This window comes from Moschus berezovskii, chromosome 2 (genome assembly GCF_049115385.1).
Source record: "Moschus berezovskii isolate FMDL1 chromosome 2, NW_MosBer_1.0, whole genome shotgun sequence".
Lineage (NCBI taxonomy): Eukaryota > Metazoa > Chordata > Mammalia > Artiodactyla > Moschidae > Moschus > Moschus berezovskii.
The window spans coordinates 4,659,803-4,675,513 of record NC_142461.1 but is presented as its reverse complement, the minus strand read 5'-3'; the positions used below and the strand labels follow the sequence as shown (position 1 = coordinate 4,675,513).

The window sequence follows — 15,711 nt, the reverse complement described above, 5'->3', positions numbered from 1 at the left end:
AATGATTTATTCAGTTCAGTTCAGTTCAGTCCAGTCACTCATTTGCTTAAATAAAATATTGTATAAAAGAGAAAAATCTTTGTAGCTTTGGAGGTAGTTAATTAGTTATCATAATTAACTATTTTATACTTCTGTTCCCAGCCTTCACAATTGAGATGGTACTACTAATAATGAGAAAACTTGTTTTTTTCCGCAGTACATGAGAACTTCTTGCCACTATATTCAAAGGACATAAGTTATAACAATATGATCTCAAAAAATGTCTTGCCTGTGTTCTCTTCTAGGAGTTTTATGTCTTGTCTTATATATAACTCTTTGTTTTGAGTTTATTTTAATGAATAGCCTGAGGGTATGTTCTAACTTCATTGATTTGCATGCAGCTTTCCAACTTTTCAACACCACTTGCTGGAGACTGTCTTTTCCCCCACTGTATATTCTTGCCTCCTTGTTGATGATTAATTGACCATAGGTGTGTGAGCTTATTTCTCAGCTCTCTATTCTGTTCCGTTGGTCCATGTATGTTTGTGTGTGTGTGTGTGTGTGTGTGCGCGCGCCAATACCACACTGTTTTGATTATTGTGACTTTATAGTGTTGTGTGAAGTCTGAGATAATTATGCTACCTGCTTTGTTCTTTTTCCTCAGGATTGCTTTGGCAGTTCTAAGTGTTTTATGGTTAACAAATACTGTTAGAAGTATTTGTTCTAGTTATGTGGAAAATGTCATGGGTAGTGTGATAGAGATCCCAGTAAGTCTATGGATTGCTGTGTCTGGCATGGTCATATAGTGATATATCTTCATATTCATTTGCTATTAATTTCAGGAAAGATTTGGTTTTTTGTTTGTTTGTTTTATTTGCGTTAAACGTGTACTATACAGTCCATGGAATTCTCCAGGCCAGAATACTGTAGTGGGTAAGTGTTCCCTTCTCCAGGGGATGTTTCCAATCCAGGGATCGATCCCAGGTCTTCTGCATTGCAGGCGGATTCTTTATCAGCTGAGCCAGCAGAGAAGCCCCTAATCAGCAATTTTAAAAACATTTTCCCACATTAGGATTTTTTTACCTGGGTAAATTTAATCTTTGTTTTATCATAATGAAATGGAGAATTGACCTGACATTTAATATAGCTAACTTATTTCACTGAGAAAATTTTTATCGTAGTGTTAAAAATATGTATCTATTTTGATGCTTTGCTTTAGTAAAATATCAAAATATTTAATTCTAAAGTATGTGAAATAAGAATATAAATTTATAAAGCCTTGTTAGTGAGAGATTTGCATGTAAGAACTCTTCATTCTGGTTATTAATTTTTCCTAAAGTAGATGTTTAGATACCATTTGGATTTTTATCCTTTGAAAAATTGCCCTGATGAGATTTTTAAATGCTATAACATTTCATGGTAAACCTCATGCCCTTAAAAATGTAATTATGACTTGAAATTGTAAACAAAGTTTTCAAGAAAATCATAAATCTACTTGAAAAGGAGGAAGAAGGACTTCCCCGGAGGTCCATTGGTTAAGACGTCATACTTCCAATGGTAAGGGCTGTAGGTTTGATCCCTGATCTGGGAACTAAGATCCCACATACCACATGGCCAAAATAAAAAGCAGTAAAGAAATGAAATACAATTAATTTCGGTTTTAAACTTTGGTCTCTTTTTACCATATTTGTGTCTCTTCATAACCTGTAAGCTTTTGAGAGTACTAGTTCTCCATGAGTCCATTTTATTTTAGCTTTGGGAACGGGTAGCTGAACCTCTAGGTATTCATGTCTGTTTTAGACAGATATAACCTGCCAGTATAACCTGCCATATGCAACCTGGCGAGAATACACAGAAGAACTATGCAAAAAACAACCTTAGTGATGCAGATAACCACGATGGTGTGATCACTCACCTAGAGCCAGATATCCCAGAGTCTGAAGTCAAGTAGGCCTTCAGAAGCATCACTTCAGACAGAGCAGGTGGAGGTGATGGAATTTCAGCTGAGCTATTTCAAGTCCTAAATGATGATGCTGTGAAAGTGCTGCACTCAAATTTGGAAAACTCAGCAGTGCCCACAGGACTGGAAAAGGTCAGTTTTCATTCCAACTCCAAAGAAAGACAGTGCCAAAGAAATGCTCAAACTACCCTCAATTACACTCATCTCACATGCTTGCAAAGTAATGCTCAAAATTCTCCAAGCAAGTCTTCAACAGTGTGTGAACCGAGAACTTCCAGATGTTCAAGCTGGATGTAGAAAAGGCAGATGAACCAGAGATCAAATTGCCCACATTTGTTGGATCATTGAAAAAGCAAGAGAGTTCAAGAAAAACATCTAATTCTGCTTTATTGACTATACCAAAGCCTTTGACTGTGTGGATCACAACGAACTGTGGAAAATTCTTACAGAGATGGGAGTACCAGACCACCTTACCTGCCTCCTGAGAAATCTGTATGTAGGTCAAGAAGCAACAGTCAGAACCAGACATGGAACAACAGACTGGTCCCAAATTGGGAAAGGAGTACATCAAGGCTGCGTATTGTCACCTTGCTTATTTAACTTGTATGCAGAGTACATCATCTGAAATGCCCTGCTGGTTGAAGCACAAGCTGGAATCAGGATTGCCAGGAGAAATTTCGATAACCTCAGATATGCAGATGACACCAACCTTATGGCAGAAAGCGAAGAGGAACTTGAAGAGCCTCTTGATGAAAGTGAAAGAGGAGAGTCAAAAAGCTGGCTGAAAACATTCAAAAAGCAAAGATCACGGCATCTGGTCCCATCACTTCATGGCAAATAGATGGGGAAACAATGTGAGACTTTATTTTTGGGGGCTCCAAAATCACTGCATATAGTGACTGCAGCCATGAAATTAAAAGACATTTATTACTCCTTGGAAGAAAAGCTGTGACCAACCTAGACAGCATATTCAAGATCAGGGATATTACTTTGCTGACAATGGTCCATCTAGTCAAAGCTATGGTTTTTCCAGAAGTCCTATTTGGATGTGAGAGTTGGACTATAAAGAAAGCTGAGCACCAAAGAATTGATGCTTTTGAACTGTGTACTGGAGAAGACTCTTGAGAATCTGTTGGACTGCACGGAGATCAAGCCAGTCCATTCTAAAGGAAATCAGTCCTGAATATTCATTGGAAGGACTGATGCTGAAGCTGAGGCTCCAATCCTTTGGCCACCTGACTCATTGGAAAAGACCCTGATGCTGGGAAAGATTGAAGGCAGGAGGAGAAGGGGACGACAGAGGATGAGATGGTTCAATGGCATCAGTGAGTTGATCGACATGATGTTGAGAAGGCTCCGGGAGTTGGTGATGGACAAGAAAGCCTGGCGTGGTCCAGGGTCCATGGGGTCCAAAGCCCCTGGTCCAAGCCCCAGGTCCATGGGGTCACAGAGTCAGACACTACTGAGCGATTGAGCTGAACTGAACTGAACCTGCCAATGCAGGAGACATAAGAGATGCGGGTTCAGTCCCTGGGTTGGGAAGATCCCCTGGAGGAGAGCATGGCAACCCACCCCAGTATTCTTGCCTAGAGAATCCCATGGACAGAGGACACTGGTGGGCTGTAGACAGAGAGTTGCAAAGAGTCAGACATGACTGAATCGACTTAGCCTGCATGCATGCAAAAGATTCTAGGCTTAAATTACCAAGGAGCAGACTTTCTTCAGAGCTTTTCTGACTGACTGAGTGAATTCTAGGAAAATTTAATGTCATTTAGAGACCACTTTGATTTCTCCCTGGGTAGAGTTTTTAACTCTGTTGTAGAACTCAGGGGATCTAAGAACTGGGGTAAAATATCTCACTAAGTGTTATCATTTCTTTGAATTATGAATGTGGGCAGCAACTGCGATTAGTTACTATTTTCAATACAGTAATACAGAATGTATATCAAAATTTGTCTTAAAGTATTAATACCCATATTTCAACATAATTGGTTTTTGTAATCTATTTATGCATTTAAAAATATGATTATAGGAAGAAGTTTGTTTCTATCAGATTGTAAGGGATTCATGGCTCCACTCAACCTAAGGAGAATGAATTCTTTTATATTAGATAAACCTCACCACCAGTCCCTCCCATCAGGAAGCTCACTGTAGCCCCTTCGCCTCCTCCATCAGAGGGCAGACAGAAGAAGCCAGAAGAACCACAGCTCCACAGAGACTTAAACAAAAGCCACATTACAGAGAGTTAATCAGCATGAAAAAGCAGGAAGTTATCTCTCAGATGGGAAGATGGGGCTTACCAGGTGGTGTTAGTGGTAAGGAACATGCCTGCCAATGCTGCAGACATAAGGAATGAGGGTTCGATCCCTTGGTTGGGAAGATGCCCTGGAGAAGGAAATGGCAACCCACTCCAGCATTCTTGCTAGAGAATCCCATGGACAGAGAAGTCCATAGGGTCACAAAGAGTCAGACACTACTGAAGTGACTTAACACACACAACTGCAGAATTAACCCCTTATTCATGGAGGTTAGCCAAATTATCAGTGCTATTATGGGTTAGACTGTGATAGAGTTGGGTAAGGTTGATTGTTAGATGCTAGAAAGGGGCCAGAGTAAAGTGGTGTCATACCTGTCAAAGACTGATGGGTAGTTTTATTACCCATAGAAAGTGGGGGAGACAGGATTTTTATTTACATAAAAACATATGCTATTTTTTGATTGTTCAGGTTCATGACTGTTGAACTATATGAGAATATAAAAATAATAGAAAAACACTTGCATGCTTTCTGTTAAGATCTTTGTGTATCTTCTTTATAAATCTTTTTTAATATGTATATATACTTGTGAGTATGTATATATATATATATTTATATATGCACACGTATTTGAACTCCGGGAGTTGGTGATGGACAGGGAAGCCTGGCGTGCTGTGATTCATGGGGTCGCGGAGAGTCGGACACGACTGAGCAACTGAACTGAACTGAACACATATAGAAATATGTATATGTATATTTAGATGTGCTTTTTTAGAAACAAAAATGTGATTATGCTGTATAAGTAACTTTTTTGGGTCAGGTTTATTGAGGTATAATTTATTTAAGGTAAAATTCACCTTATTACAGTTCTGTGTATACTTACATTGGTTTTGACAAGTACAAAGAGATATGTAATCTGCATACAGTCATGATCTGAAACAAGTTATGTCACTCCCTAGAATCTCCTTGTGCCCTTTTTGTAGTTATTATATGCTCTTGTAATCATTTATTGATATTTCCTTTTTGTTCCTTTTACCAAATATCAAATAAATGGCCCCTATAGGATGTTGTTTCTAGTCTGGCTTTTTTCGTTTATTTTTTCCTTTAAAATTTTTAGTTTTAAGTATGCTTTGAGAATCTTTTATCAAGTGGATAAAAATATTTCTTTTTTTTTATACTAATTTCATTTTTTCAATTTTGAAATTTTAAGCCTTTAGTCTTATTTTATTCTTATTTTAATATAATTTGTGAGATAGAGAATTTCATTTTTAAAAAACAAGCTACTTTTGCAATATTTATTAATACTGAGTTACTAATACTCTTACTAAATAACTGATTTCTTCACAGGTAACACAAGTAGCAAGACAGCCGGGACCCCCGACCCCTTCCCCTTACTCAGCACATGAGATAAGCAAGGGGCATCCAAATCTTGCGGCAACGCCCCCGGGACATGCATCGTCCCCTGGACTCTCTCAAGTAAGAAAAACCTAAATTTCCTAAAATAAAGTTTCATGTAAAAGCCGAATTTTTCTAAAGCAAACTTTTAAACAAACATACAACATTAATTGAAGAGAAATTTCAGTTTTGTCTTATTTCTGTTTTGTCTTACTACATTTTTTAGACATACCTCCCATAATGGTGACTAGTAACAGTTTTACACATTTCGTTTCTGGAGTCATTCAGAATAAACGGTTAGTGGTATTTAGGTTTGTTTTTTTGTTTGTTTTAGAAATTAGAATATAATTCTAAAGTTCTTTAAAAATCCCATAAAGCGTTTGTTTGCATTTCAGCGTGTAATCTGATAGTCTTGCTTCTTCTCACTTTTTGGTGGATTGTTGGTGGTTGTTTTCTACTTTTGTGAAAGATATGATGTCTTTTCCTCTCAGTAATTTTTGTTGGTGTGATTTTGTAAATAGATTATTAAAATTGTTTGGCTTAAAATTTTGATGAACTGTTAAAGAGTAGTGAACTCCTTAGTTTATTTCTAGTTACCAGGCACAGGAGACACTGGTACACTGTTTTAAGGTATCCCTGTGGGTTCCCTGCATATTAAGCCCTTTCCCAAGAGCTCTTTCAGCTTGCACCAACTCACCTTTGCATGTTTATTTCATCTTCCTTGTGGTTAACAGTGGTATAGAGTTAGGATGTCTCTTATTGGAATGTAGACATAGTCAAGGCAGTAACTTTGAATCATGCTATTTGAGATTATTATTATTTATAGCTAATAACCATTCCTTTTAATAATGAAAATTAATTTTGTAACTTGTTTTCAATTTGGGCCCTTACCTTTGATTCCTTTGAAGAGCTTGAATAATTAGAGAAAGATTTACTAATAATAGTGCTAAAGGCAGGCGATTATAAGCTAAGGGTTGATGAACGATAGTTTAAACTATAGAATGTTTGGCGAGGGAATGTACAGTATGCCAAACCATAATTGAAATAGCACCATTCGTGCTCAGATGGTAAAGAATCTGCTTGCAATGCAGGAGACTTGGGTCAGTCCCTGGGTTGGGAAGATCGCTTGGAGAAAGGCAATGGCTGTCTACTCCAGTATTCTTGCCTGAAGAATTCCATGGAGATTGGAACCTGGTGGGCTGTAGTCCATGGGGTCCCAGAGAGGCATGGCAGAGCGACTAACACAACTGCTGCTACTACTGCTATACTTAAACTCAGTCTACATCATTCCTGTTCAATTTTGAGCTTTAAAAGTAAAGCATGTCAAAGTGAATTCTAAATCATTTTAAGATGTTTCCAATGTTGGTTTTCATGGTACGGAAGAGAGCCACCCAAGCTATTAATACTGTGTGTTGGTATATGTCTCAGGAGAAAAGAAACCCTGTGTAGTAGTTTGAGTAGGGAAAGTTTCATATAAAGGGTTATTAAGTATAATAGGGGATTGGAGTAATGAGAGAGAACCTTAAAGGATGCAAAAATAACAAATGTATAGAGTAGCTGCTTTTCCTGGGGCTAGGTTAGAGTTCCCCTGAAAATTCTTCTTCACCCTGTTACCAGAGAGTGCATGGCTATGGTGTACCTGATAGTAGAGAATACATGGTATCAGTAATGTCATTCCAGTGGAACGTGCTGGAAATTCATCTTACGGAATGTTGAGGAAAGCTGCCGTCTCTAGCACCAGTTCCTTTAGCAAAGAGCTGCTGTGGAGCACGATGACTCGAGGCTCCATAAGCAACTCTGCTTGCCACAGACACTTCAGATAGCCTGAACCTGGAGCCTGGGTCCCATGTGGTGGAGAAGCTTGCGTTGCAGCCTGAACTTACTGCAGAGACTCCTTTGTTTCTTTTCCTCAATCAAAGTTGGAAACCTCCCAGATCACTTTGAAGGTCCGTTGAGGTGTCTCACACTCAAATGTAATGCATGTTCTTTCCAAAAACTAAAAAAAGGCCTTTGTAACTGTATGCCTTTTTTTTCATGCTAGTGCTAGGTAGGAGACTGCTTCCCTCCTTTCCCCCCCTCTCCCGCCCCACCTTGGGCTAAGATCGGCATGATGTGGTTCTCTGAACGGTAGAGAAGTTGTTATGGTACTACATCAGTGGAACTTACTAGAAATCTGCTCTCTGGAATGTGCCAGAATTCTGCCTTCTGCGGTACTGAGGGGAAACTCTGCACAGGACAGTTTCTCAGTGGAGGCACTCTGCTGCAAAGCAGCCTGCGAGGGTACCCAGGGTAGCTGTCAGCCACTGGGCACTGCTGGCTGCTGTACCCTGGAAAGAGTGGAAAGCAAAACCCTTCCCTCTTGCAGTGTCTTTACTGTGTCCTTTACTGAGAAACATTTACATTGTGCCAGATCCACTTTCATTGTCCTGGCAGACAAGTTGAATTTTGAGCTGAAAGGCAAGCAGTCAATAACTGGCATGTAAACGGAATAGCTTTGTTTTCCATTTCAAATTCTTACTGTTCCCTGTTGTGACTTGACCTCAGCAGTTTGCCCAAAGTGCTTAAGTGTTCTGAAAGAGGGCTGCTTGCAGATGCATAGTTTGCATTTAAGGAAGGATGATCTAGCAGTGGTCTCAGTTGTCGAGCCCACCAGTGCCTCTCTGTATGCCATTTTATTAGTTGCTTTTAGAAGTCCGAGTGCGTAAATCCCAAGAAGAAGGGACACCAGATGTTACCTTGCTTTTGTTAGCATCATTCTTCCTGATGTGATGGATGAACCCAGTACATCACATCTCATTCACTACCTGCTTTTATACCCGCCTTTCAGACAGGGGAGGCAGCCTTATAATGGATTTATTTGTCTCCTAACAATGTCTTAATGTCTGTTGATAGAGTTGAGGAAATCTTTCTAAATTGACATACCTGGAAAATTGGGGTGTTTTGTGGGAAGTTCAATCTCCTTGCAGATGACCATCTGTATACTCCCAGTCTCCTTAGGTTTTAATAGTTAACGTGTTTGTGGATCATGATGAAAAGTAGAGCCTTCAAAATAGTGGGAAAAATTTTACAGGCTTAGAGTCAAATGGACTCCAGGTTCTGGGACTTGATCTGTCAGTTTCTGGTTATATGATGTTGGGTAAGTTGTTCAATATCTCTCGAACTTGGAGTCTTCATTGCTATGTAGGGGAGAATTAGAATTCTGCTGCTCTTCAAGAGGGTTTTTACCAAGATTATATAGAATCTTGCCTCAGAAGAGGACACGTGTATGCTTTCAATAAGTGACACTTGGTATTTTTGTGCATTTCCAACTTGATCCTTTTCAGGGTGTGTGTGTGTGTGATCCTTTTCAGGGTGTGTGTGTGTGTGATCCTTTTCAGGGTGTGTGTGTGTGAGATCCTTTTCAGGGTGTGTGTGTGTGTGTGATCCTTTTCAGGGTGTGTGTGTGTGTGTGTGTGTGTGTGATCCTTTTCAGGGTGTGTGTGTGTGTGTGTGTGTGTGATCCTTTTCAGGGTGTGTGTGTGTGTGTGTGTGTGTGTGATCCTTTTCAGGGTGTGTGTGTGTGTGTGTGTGTGTGTGTGTGATCCTTTTCAGGGTGTGTGTGTGTGTGTGTGTGTGATCCTTTTCAGGGTGTGTGTGTGTGTGTGTGTGTGTGTGTGATCCTTTTCAGGGTGTGTGTGTGTGTGTGTGTGTGATCCTTTTCAGGGTGTGTGTGTGTGTGTGTGTGTGTGTGCATGCGCGTGTATCTTAACTCACCTAATTTGATGGTATTAGTGTGAAATTTAGAAGCTCTCTCTAGGAGTTTGAGATGTCTTTCCAGGTCTTTGCTTATCCCTTCCAGGGTGAAAGTACAGTCCAGACTTGGTCATTTTCTGTTGGAAATAGTATGGTTTATTCTTATACACAGAAGTATTAATGTTCGATTTCAAATCAGCTGTAGAAAAGTTTAAAGAAGCTTCTTTAACCACATGCCCTATTAGAAGTGACAGTCTCCCATTCTTCTGTGAGTCAGATATTTTTGTCCCAAGTAGCAACCTGTGTCTGTGACTCAATGTTTGGCCTGAATCAATTGATCATGGTTTGAGTGAAAGCAGCTAAGCTGAAGAAAAGTGAATTTCATACCTTTGAAACATAAAAGAGGGACATGGTAGAAAATTGCTCCCAGTCTGTTCCTTCCATTGTTGCTGCTGCTGCTGCTAAGTCGCTTCAGTCGTGTCCGACTCTGTGTGACCCCGTAGACGGAAGCCCACCAGGCTCCCCCGTCCCTGGGATTCTCCAGGCAAGAACGCTGGAGTGGGTTGCCGTTTCCTTCTCCAATGTGTGACAGTGAAGTCGCTCAATCGTGTCCGACTAGTAGCGACCCCACGGACTGCAGCCTACCAGGCTCCTCCTTCCATGGGATTTTCTAGGCAAGAGTACCTGAGTGGCTTGCCATTGCCTTCTCCGTCCTTCCATTGTTAGTGATGACCTATTTAACCTGCTTCTTTTTCTTCAGGATAGGATTTTATACATGTGTGTGCAAGTACATACACTTGTGCATTTACCGAGTTTTAAGACTTCATGTGCATTTTCCTTTGTTATGTGACTTCTAAATCTTTCTCGCCCTTTTCTCTCAGGAGATTTCATTTGATGAAAATCAGAAACTTTTGACTATTCAGTTCAGTTCAGTTCAGTTCAGTCGCTCAGTCGTGTCCGACTCTCCGCGACCCCATGAATCACAGCACGCCAGGCCTCCCTGTCCATCACCAACTCCCGGAGTACACTCAAACTCATGTCCACAGAGTCGGTGATGCCATCCAGCCATCTCATTCTCCGTCGTCCCCTTCTCCTCCCGCCCCCAACCTTTCCCAGCATCAGAGTCTTTTCCAGTGAGTCAACTCGTCTCATGAGGTGGCCAAAGTATTGGAGTTTCAGCTTTAGCATCAGTCCCTCCAATGAACATCCAGGATTGATCTCCTTTAGAATGGACTGGTTGGATCTCCTTGCAGTCCAAGGGACTCTCAAGAGTCTTCTCCAACACCACAGTTCAAAAGCATCGATTCTTCGGCGATCAGCTTTCTTCACAGTCCAACTCTCACATCCATACATGACCACGGGAAAAACCATTGCCTTGACTAGACGGACCTTGGTCGGCAAAGTAATGTCTCTGCTTTTTAATATACTATCAAGGTTGGTCATAACTTTCCTTCCAAGGAGCAAGCGTCTTTTAATTTCATGGCTGCAATCAGCATCTGCAGTGATTTTGGAGCCCAAAAAAATAAAGTCTGACACTGTTTCCACTGTTTTTCCATCTATTTCCCATGAAGTGATGGGACCAGATGCCATGATCTTTGTTTTCTGAATGTTGAGCTTCAAGCCAACCTTTTCACTCTCCTCTTTCACTTTCATCAAGAGGCTTTTGAGTTCCTCTTCACTTTCTGCCATAAGGGTGGTGTCATCTGCATATCTGAGGTTATTGATATTTCTCCCAGCAATCTTGATTCCAGCTTGTGCTTCTTCCAGCCCAGCGTTCCTCATGATGTACTCTGCATATAAGTTAAATAAGCAAGGTGACTATTAGAGATCATTATATAATTATTAGAGATTATTATATAATAATATATAATATATATTAGATAATATATCTAATTAGATATAGATAAAGACACACAGATCTAGGGCTATCTATCGATATATCCATATATACATAGCTATCTGTCTATCGGGGCTATAATATATATCTGACTAGATATTCTATATAATATATCTATAATAATGTATTAGAGATTGTTATATAATTATTATTTATGTATAATTATTGACTATTAGAGAACTATTATAGTTAAAAAGAAATTGTCCAGCTGTGGAAAATTATCAGACAGAGTCTCTTTAGGTGTGGATTCTTTTCTGTCACCTTGAAATGGCAGTACTTGTACAGTCTCTAAACTGATAATATCCTTACTGTGGGAATAATGTTGGAATTTAACAGTATCTTCTGAGAAAGATTTCAAAGTTAGTAAAGAAATGCATTCTCCTGGGAGTCAGGAGTCCTGTGTTAGACGGTTGTCCTAGCCTTGACAATACTATTTCAGAGTTCAACTATTGGAAGTTCCTATTAATGCTTAGTTTTCCTCTTTGTAAATAGGAGGCTTATATTAAATGAGATCCGAATTCCCTTTAATATCTCCATGCTTTCGGGAAACTACCTCAGAGTACCCAGTTCTTAATATGAAAAAATTTTGAATTCTATATTTTAGAATTAAAATTAGGCAGACTTTGCTTTCTGTTTCGCTTTGTCTTTTAAAAAAGATCAGAAGTTTGATAATTGAATATCTTAAAATTAGTTCAGCAAAACAAAAATGTTTCATACTTGTTACTTGCTTGTCACATAATGGAGCTAAATTGCAGAGTCAGGAGCCCACACTGGCACTGATTATCAGATTCAATGACTAGTCCTTTTCTTGGTGTCACTAAGTTCTTAAACTATGCTCACAGTAATCACTGAGAAGGCATGCTCAGAATAATGCAGAGAAGTGGAATGGTTCATGTTTCCCACCTCCTGTTGCTAGAAATTTCATTTGGTTCCTCTCTTTTTTGAGAGACCAGCTTGATCATGCTGTATAGTGGACTGAGATGGTGATGGTATGTGATCCACTGGTTAGATTTTTTATTGTCTCTGGAAATACTGAGCAAAGGACTTCTTCACTGAGGAGTAGTGATTGATCCGGAGAAGGCACTGGCAAGCCACTCCAGTACTCTTGCCTAGAAAATCCCATGGATGGAGGAGCCTGGTAGGCTGCAGTCCGTGGGGTCGCTAAGGGTCGGACACGACTGAGCGACTTCACTTTCACACATTGGAGAAGGAAATGGCAACCCACTCCAGTGTTCTTGCCGGGAGAATCCCAGGGACGGGGGAGCCTGGTGGGCTGCCGTCTACGGGGTCACACAGAGTCGGACACGACTGAAGTGACTTAGCAGCAGCAGCAGCAGCAGTGATTGATCATGATACTTATTTTAACTTTACTATTTTCATTCACACTGTTTTCATTGTTACAGAGCAATGTTATTAAATGACTGATGATTCCTATAATCATTTTCCTTTATCCAACTTCTAGACTTCCTTTTTCTTTCAGAAATCTAAGGAAAAATACTCGGCGTTACCTCATAGTTGTTGACTGACGAGTTGTTTCAAACTTTGCAAATTGCTTTTTCTTTCTTTTTAAGCTAAACAGTAATTTTATTTACTGCAAACAAGTTTTTACATTTTTTGTGATTTTTAAAAAAATGTTTTTCATGAATATGGCAAATTCTGAGTTTGATGACTCTGACAATCAACCTTGCTTAAAGCAGGATAAGTAGAGGAAGCCTTGAAAATCTTTTTCAGATTTCATTGTTGAAATAGATGAATGTTGAATTTCTTTAAAAAAAGAAAGTGAAGCAAAATTTCTTGTGTTTTATACTTGCCTTCTCCCCCATGGAGCATACTCCAGCTGTCTAAAGCAGTCTTTGAATAAGTGGTGTTTGAAAGCTGCATTTGTGGCACAGGAACATTTGACGTAGGCTCTAGAAACTGCAGTATAGGCTGCATTTTGTTGACTCTGTTGCCAAAATCCTCAGTTTCTTTTGTTTGTGTTTTAGTTGATAATATATGTTCTTACTTAAAAATTTATACTTTACTGAAAATTCACCAGCACATACTGTCATTAAATAGTTTAAAATTAATATGCCTTTACAAGTGTCATTAGTATAAAAGTAAGTTATAAAGTCTTATAAAATATCTAATCATTTATACCTGTGGTTTCATCTCAAAATATGCTACATAATTGTGGTAAGCCCTTTCCTCTGATTGTTGAGATTTATCTTAATGTGGTCATATTTGATAAAGAATTTTAACTCTTTTGTCTTTTTTCTTCATTAACAAAAGCAGTTGCAACCATATTTATAAAGTAGGACTTTACCAGATGTTTTCTGAATTTCATCTTTTATGCAATCTTAATAGCTTCCCATGCCTATGGATTTGTTTGATTATGCTTTTCTTTGCGTTCCATGTAACTAGAGAAAAGACTAGAATCTGTATTTTGAAATATCTAAGTATAAAGAGTAAAAGTTTTAAAAGTGAGTTCTACATTAATTGAGCACTGTTTTAGAAAATTGATGAATTTTGTAAGAACCAGTGAGGATGAACTGAGTGATTTTACAGGCATTCCTTTCATAGTCTTTGCTGTAGGCTCAGTTTTTTGTTGATGATGTTTATTTTCATCTTAATTTTGTGAAGGGAAAAAGGTTTAGGATTTTATCTCTTTCACATTTAAGGAGTCACTTTGGACACATTCTGGGAGGCACTTCTTGATTTCTCTCGCTGCCACTAAACTCTGTTAATAGGTAGTGCAAAATCTCTTCAGTTTTCTTTGTAGATTTATCTCGGTACTTCACTTACTTCCCTTAGTTTAAGAAGAGAAACTCACTTCTGTGCTACCGATCTGATTTTTTACATAGCTGTGACATTTTTAAGTTTCTTATGGTTTTGAAAATTGCAACCTCAGTTCACCTATAGAAATTAGCATATGCCAGTAAATTGGGGGATAGCAAATAGAATAGTTTTAAAGAGAATCAGGAAATGGAGTATTCTGACTATTCAATCAGAGTGCTTGTGATTTTTCCTGCAAAAATTTATTTTCCACTTGTCTTGGTTAACCATTAGCTCATGCTACTGAAACAAAATACCATAGACTTGGTGGCTTAAACAACAGAGAATTCTCACATTTCTGGAGGCTAGGAAGTCCAAGGTCAAGGTGCTGGCTGACTTTTGGGTCCTGATGGGAACCTCCTGCTTGGATTGCAGAAGGCCGCCTTGCCTCCTCACATGGCAGAGAGAGGAGAAGAGCAAGCTCTCTGGTGTCTCTTACAAAGATACTGCTCCCATCATGAGGGACCCCATGACTTCATCTAAATCTGATTGTCTCCTGCAGGCCACTTCTCCAAATACCATCACACTCCCAGGAGGATTAGGGCTTCAATGTATGAATTTTTTTTGCAGGTAAGGGAGGGAGGCATCCTCATTCATAGCACCATTTATGTAATTCAGAGAGCTGTGGGAGAAGCAGGCTGATAGGACTGTTGGGAGAAAGGTCAGCAGAGGGGTAGGTACATGTAGACATGTGAAATATTGTTCCAAGTTTAATCTGTCAGGTAAGTATATGTTCTTAACCAGATTAATTGGGGAGGGTTAATTTGCATGAAAGTGGGAAAAGGTTTCTCAGGTAAAGAATCCGTCTGGCAAGCAGGAGAAATAAGTTCGATCCCTGGGTTGGGAAGATCCCCTGGAATAAGGAATGGCAGCCCACTTCAGTATTCTTGCCTGGAAAATCCAGTGGCCAGAGGAGCTTGGCGGGCTACAGTCCACGTGATCACAAAGAGTCAGACGTGCCTGAACAACTAACAGACTTTATTTATTTTTCAGTTCAGTTCAGTTGCTCAGTCGTGTCCGACTCTTTGCGACCCCATGAACCGCAGCACGCCAGGCCTCCCTGTCCATCACCAACTCCCGGAGTCCACCCAAACCCATGTCCATTGAGTCGGTGATGCCATCCAACCATCTCATTCTCTGTCGTCCCCTTCTCCTTCTGCCCTCAATCTTTCCCAGCATCAGGGTCTTTTCAAATGAGTCATTTTTTCGCATCAGGTGGCCAAAGTATTGGAGTTTCAGCTTCAACATTAGTCCTTCCAATGAACTCCCAGGACTGATCTCCTTTAGGATGGACTCGTTGGATCTCCTTGCAGTCCAAGGGACTCTCAAGAATCTTCTCCAGCACCATAGCTCAAAAGCATCAATTCTTTGGCGCTCAGCTTTATAGTCCAACTCTCACATCCATACATGACCACTGGAAAAACCATAGCCTTGACTAGACGGACCTTTGTTGGGAAAGTAATGTCTTTGCTTTATAATATGCTGTCTAGGTTGGTCATAACTTTCCTTCCAAGAAGTAAGCGTCTTTTAATTTCATGGCTTCAGTCACCATCTGCAGTGATTTTTGGAGCCCAGAAAAATAAAGTCAGCCACTGTGTCCACTGTTTCCCCATCTATTTGCCATGAAGTGATGGAACCGGATGCCATGATCTTAGTTTTCTGAATGTTGAGCTTTAAGC

The 15,711-nt window shown here is 39.7% G+C and overlaps 1 protein-coding gene across 7 annotated transcripts in view; it reads left to right on the top strand.

Moving 5' to 3' along the window:
* EIF4G3 (eukaryotic translation initiation factor 4 gamma 3) overlaps positions 1-15,711 on the top strand; it is a 370,046-nt gene that overhangs the window by 137,658 nt on the left and 216,677 nt on the right. For all 7 annotated transcript variants that reach the window (XM_088843307.1, XM_088843294.1, XM_088843302.1 and 4 more), the window contains exon 3: positions 5,542-5,670. Coding sequence is in view for 6 of the 7 variants with exons in the window: in XM_088843294.1 (XP_088699420.1) it covers positions 5,542-5,670 (129 nt within the window). In the remaining variant the exon portion in view is untranslated. The remainder of the gene's footprint in view (positions 1-5,541; positions 5,671-15,711) is intronic.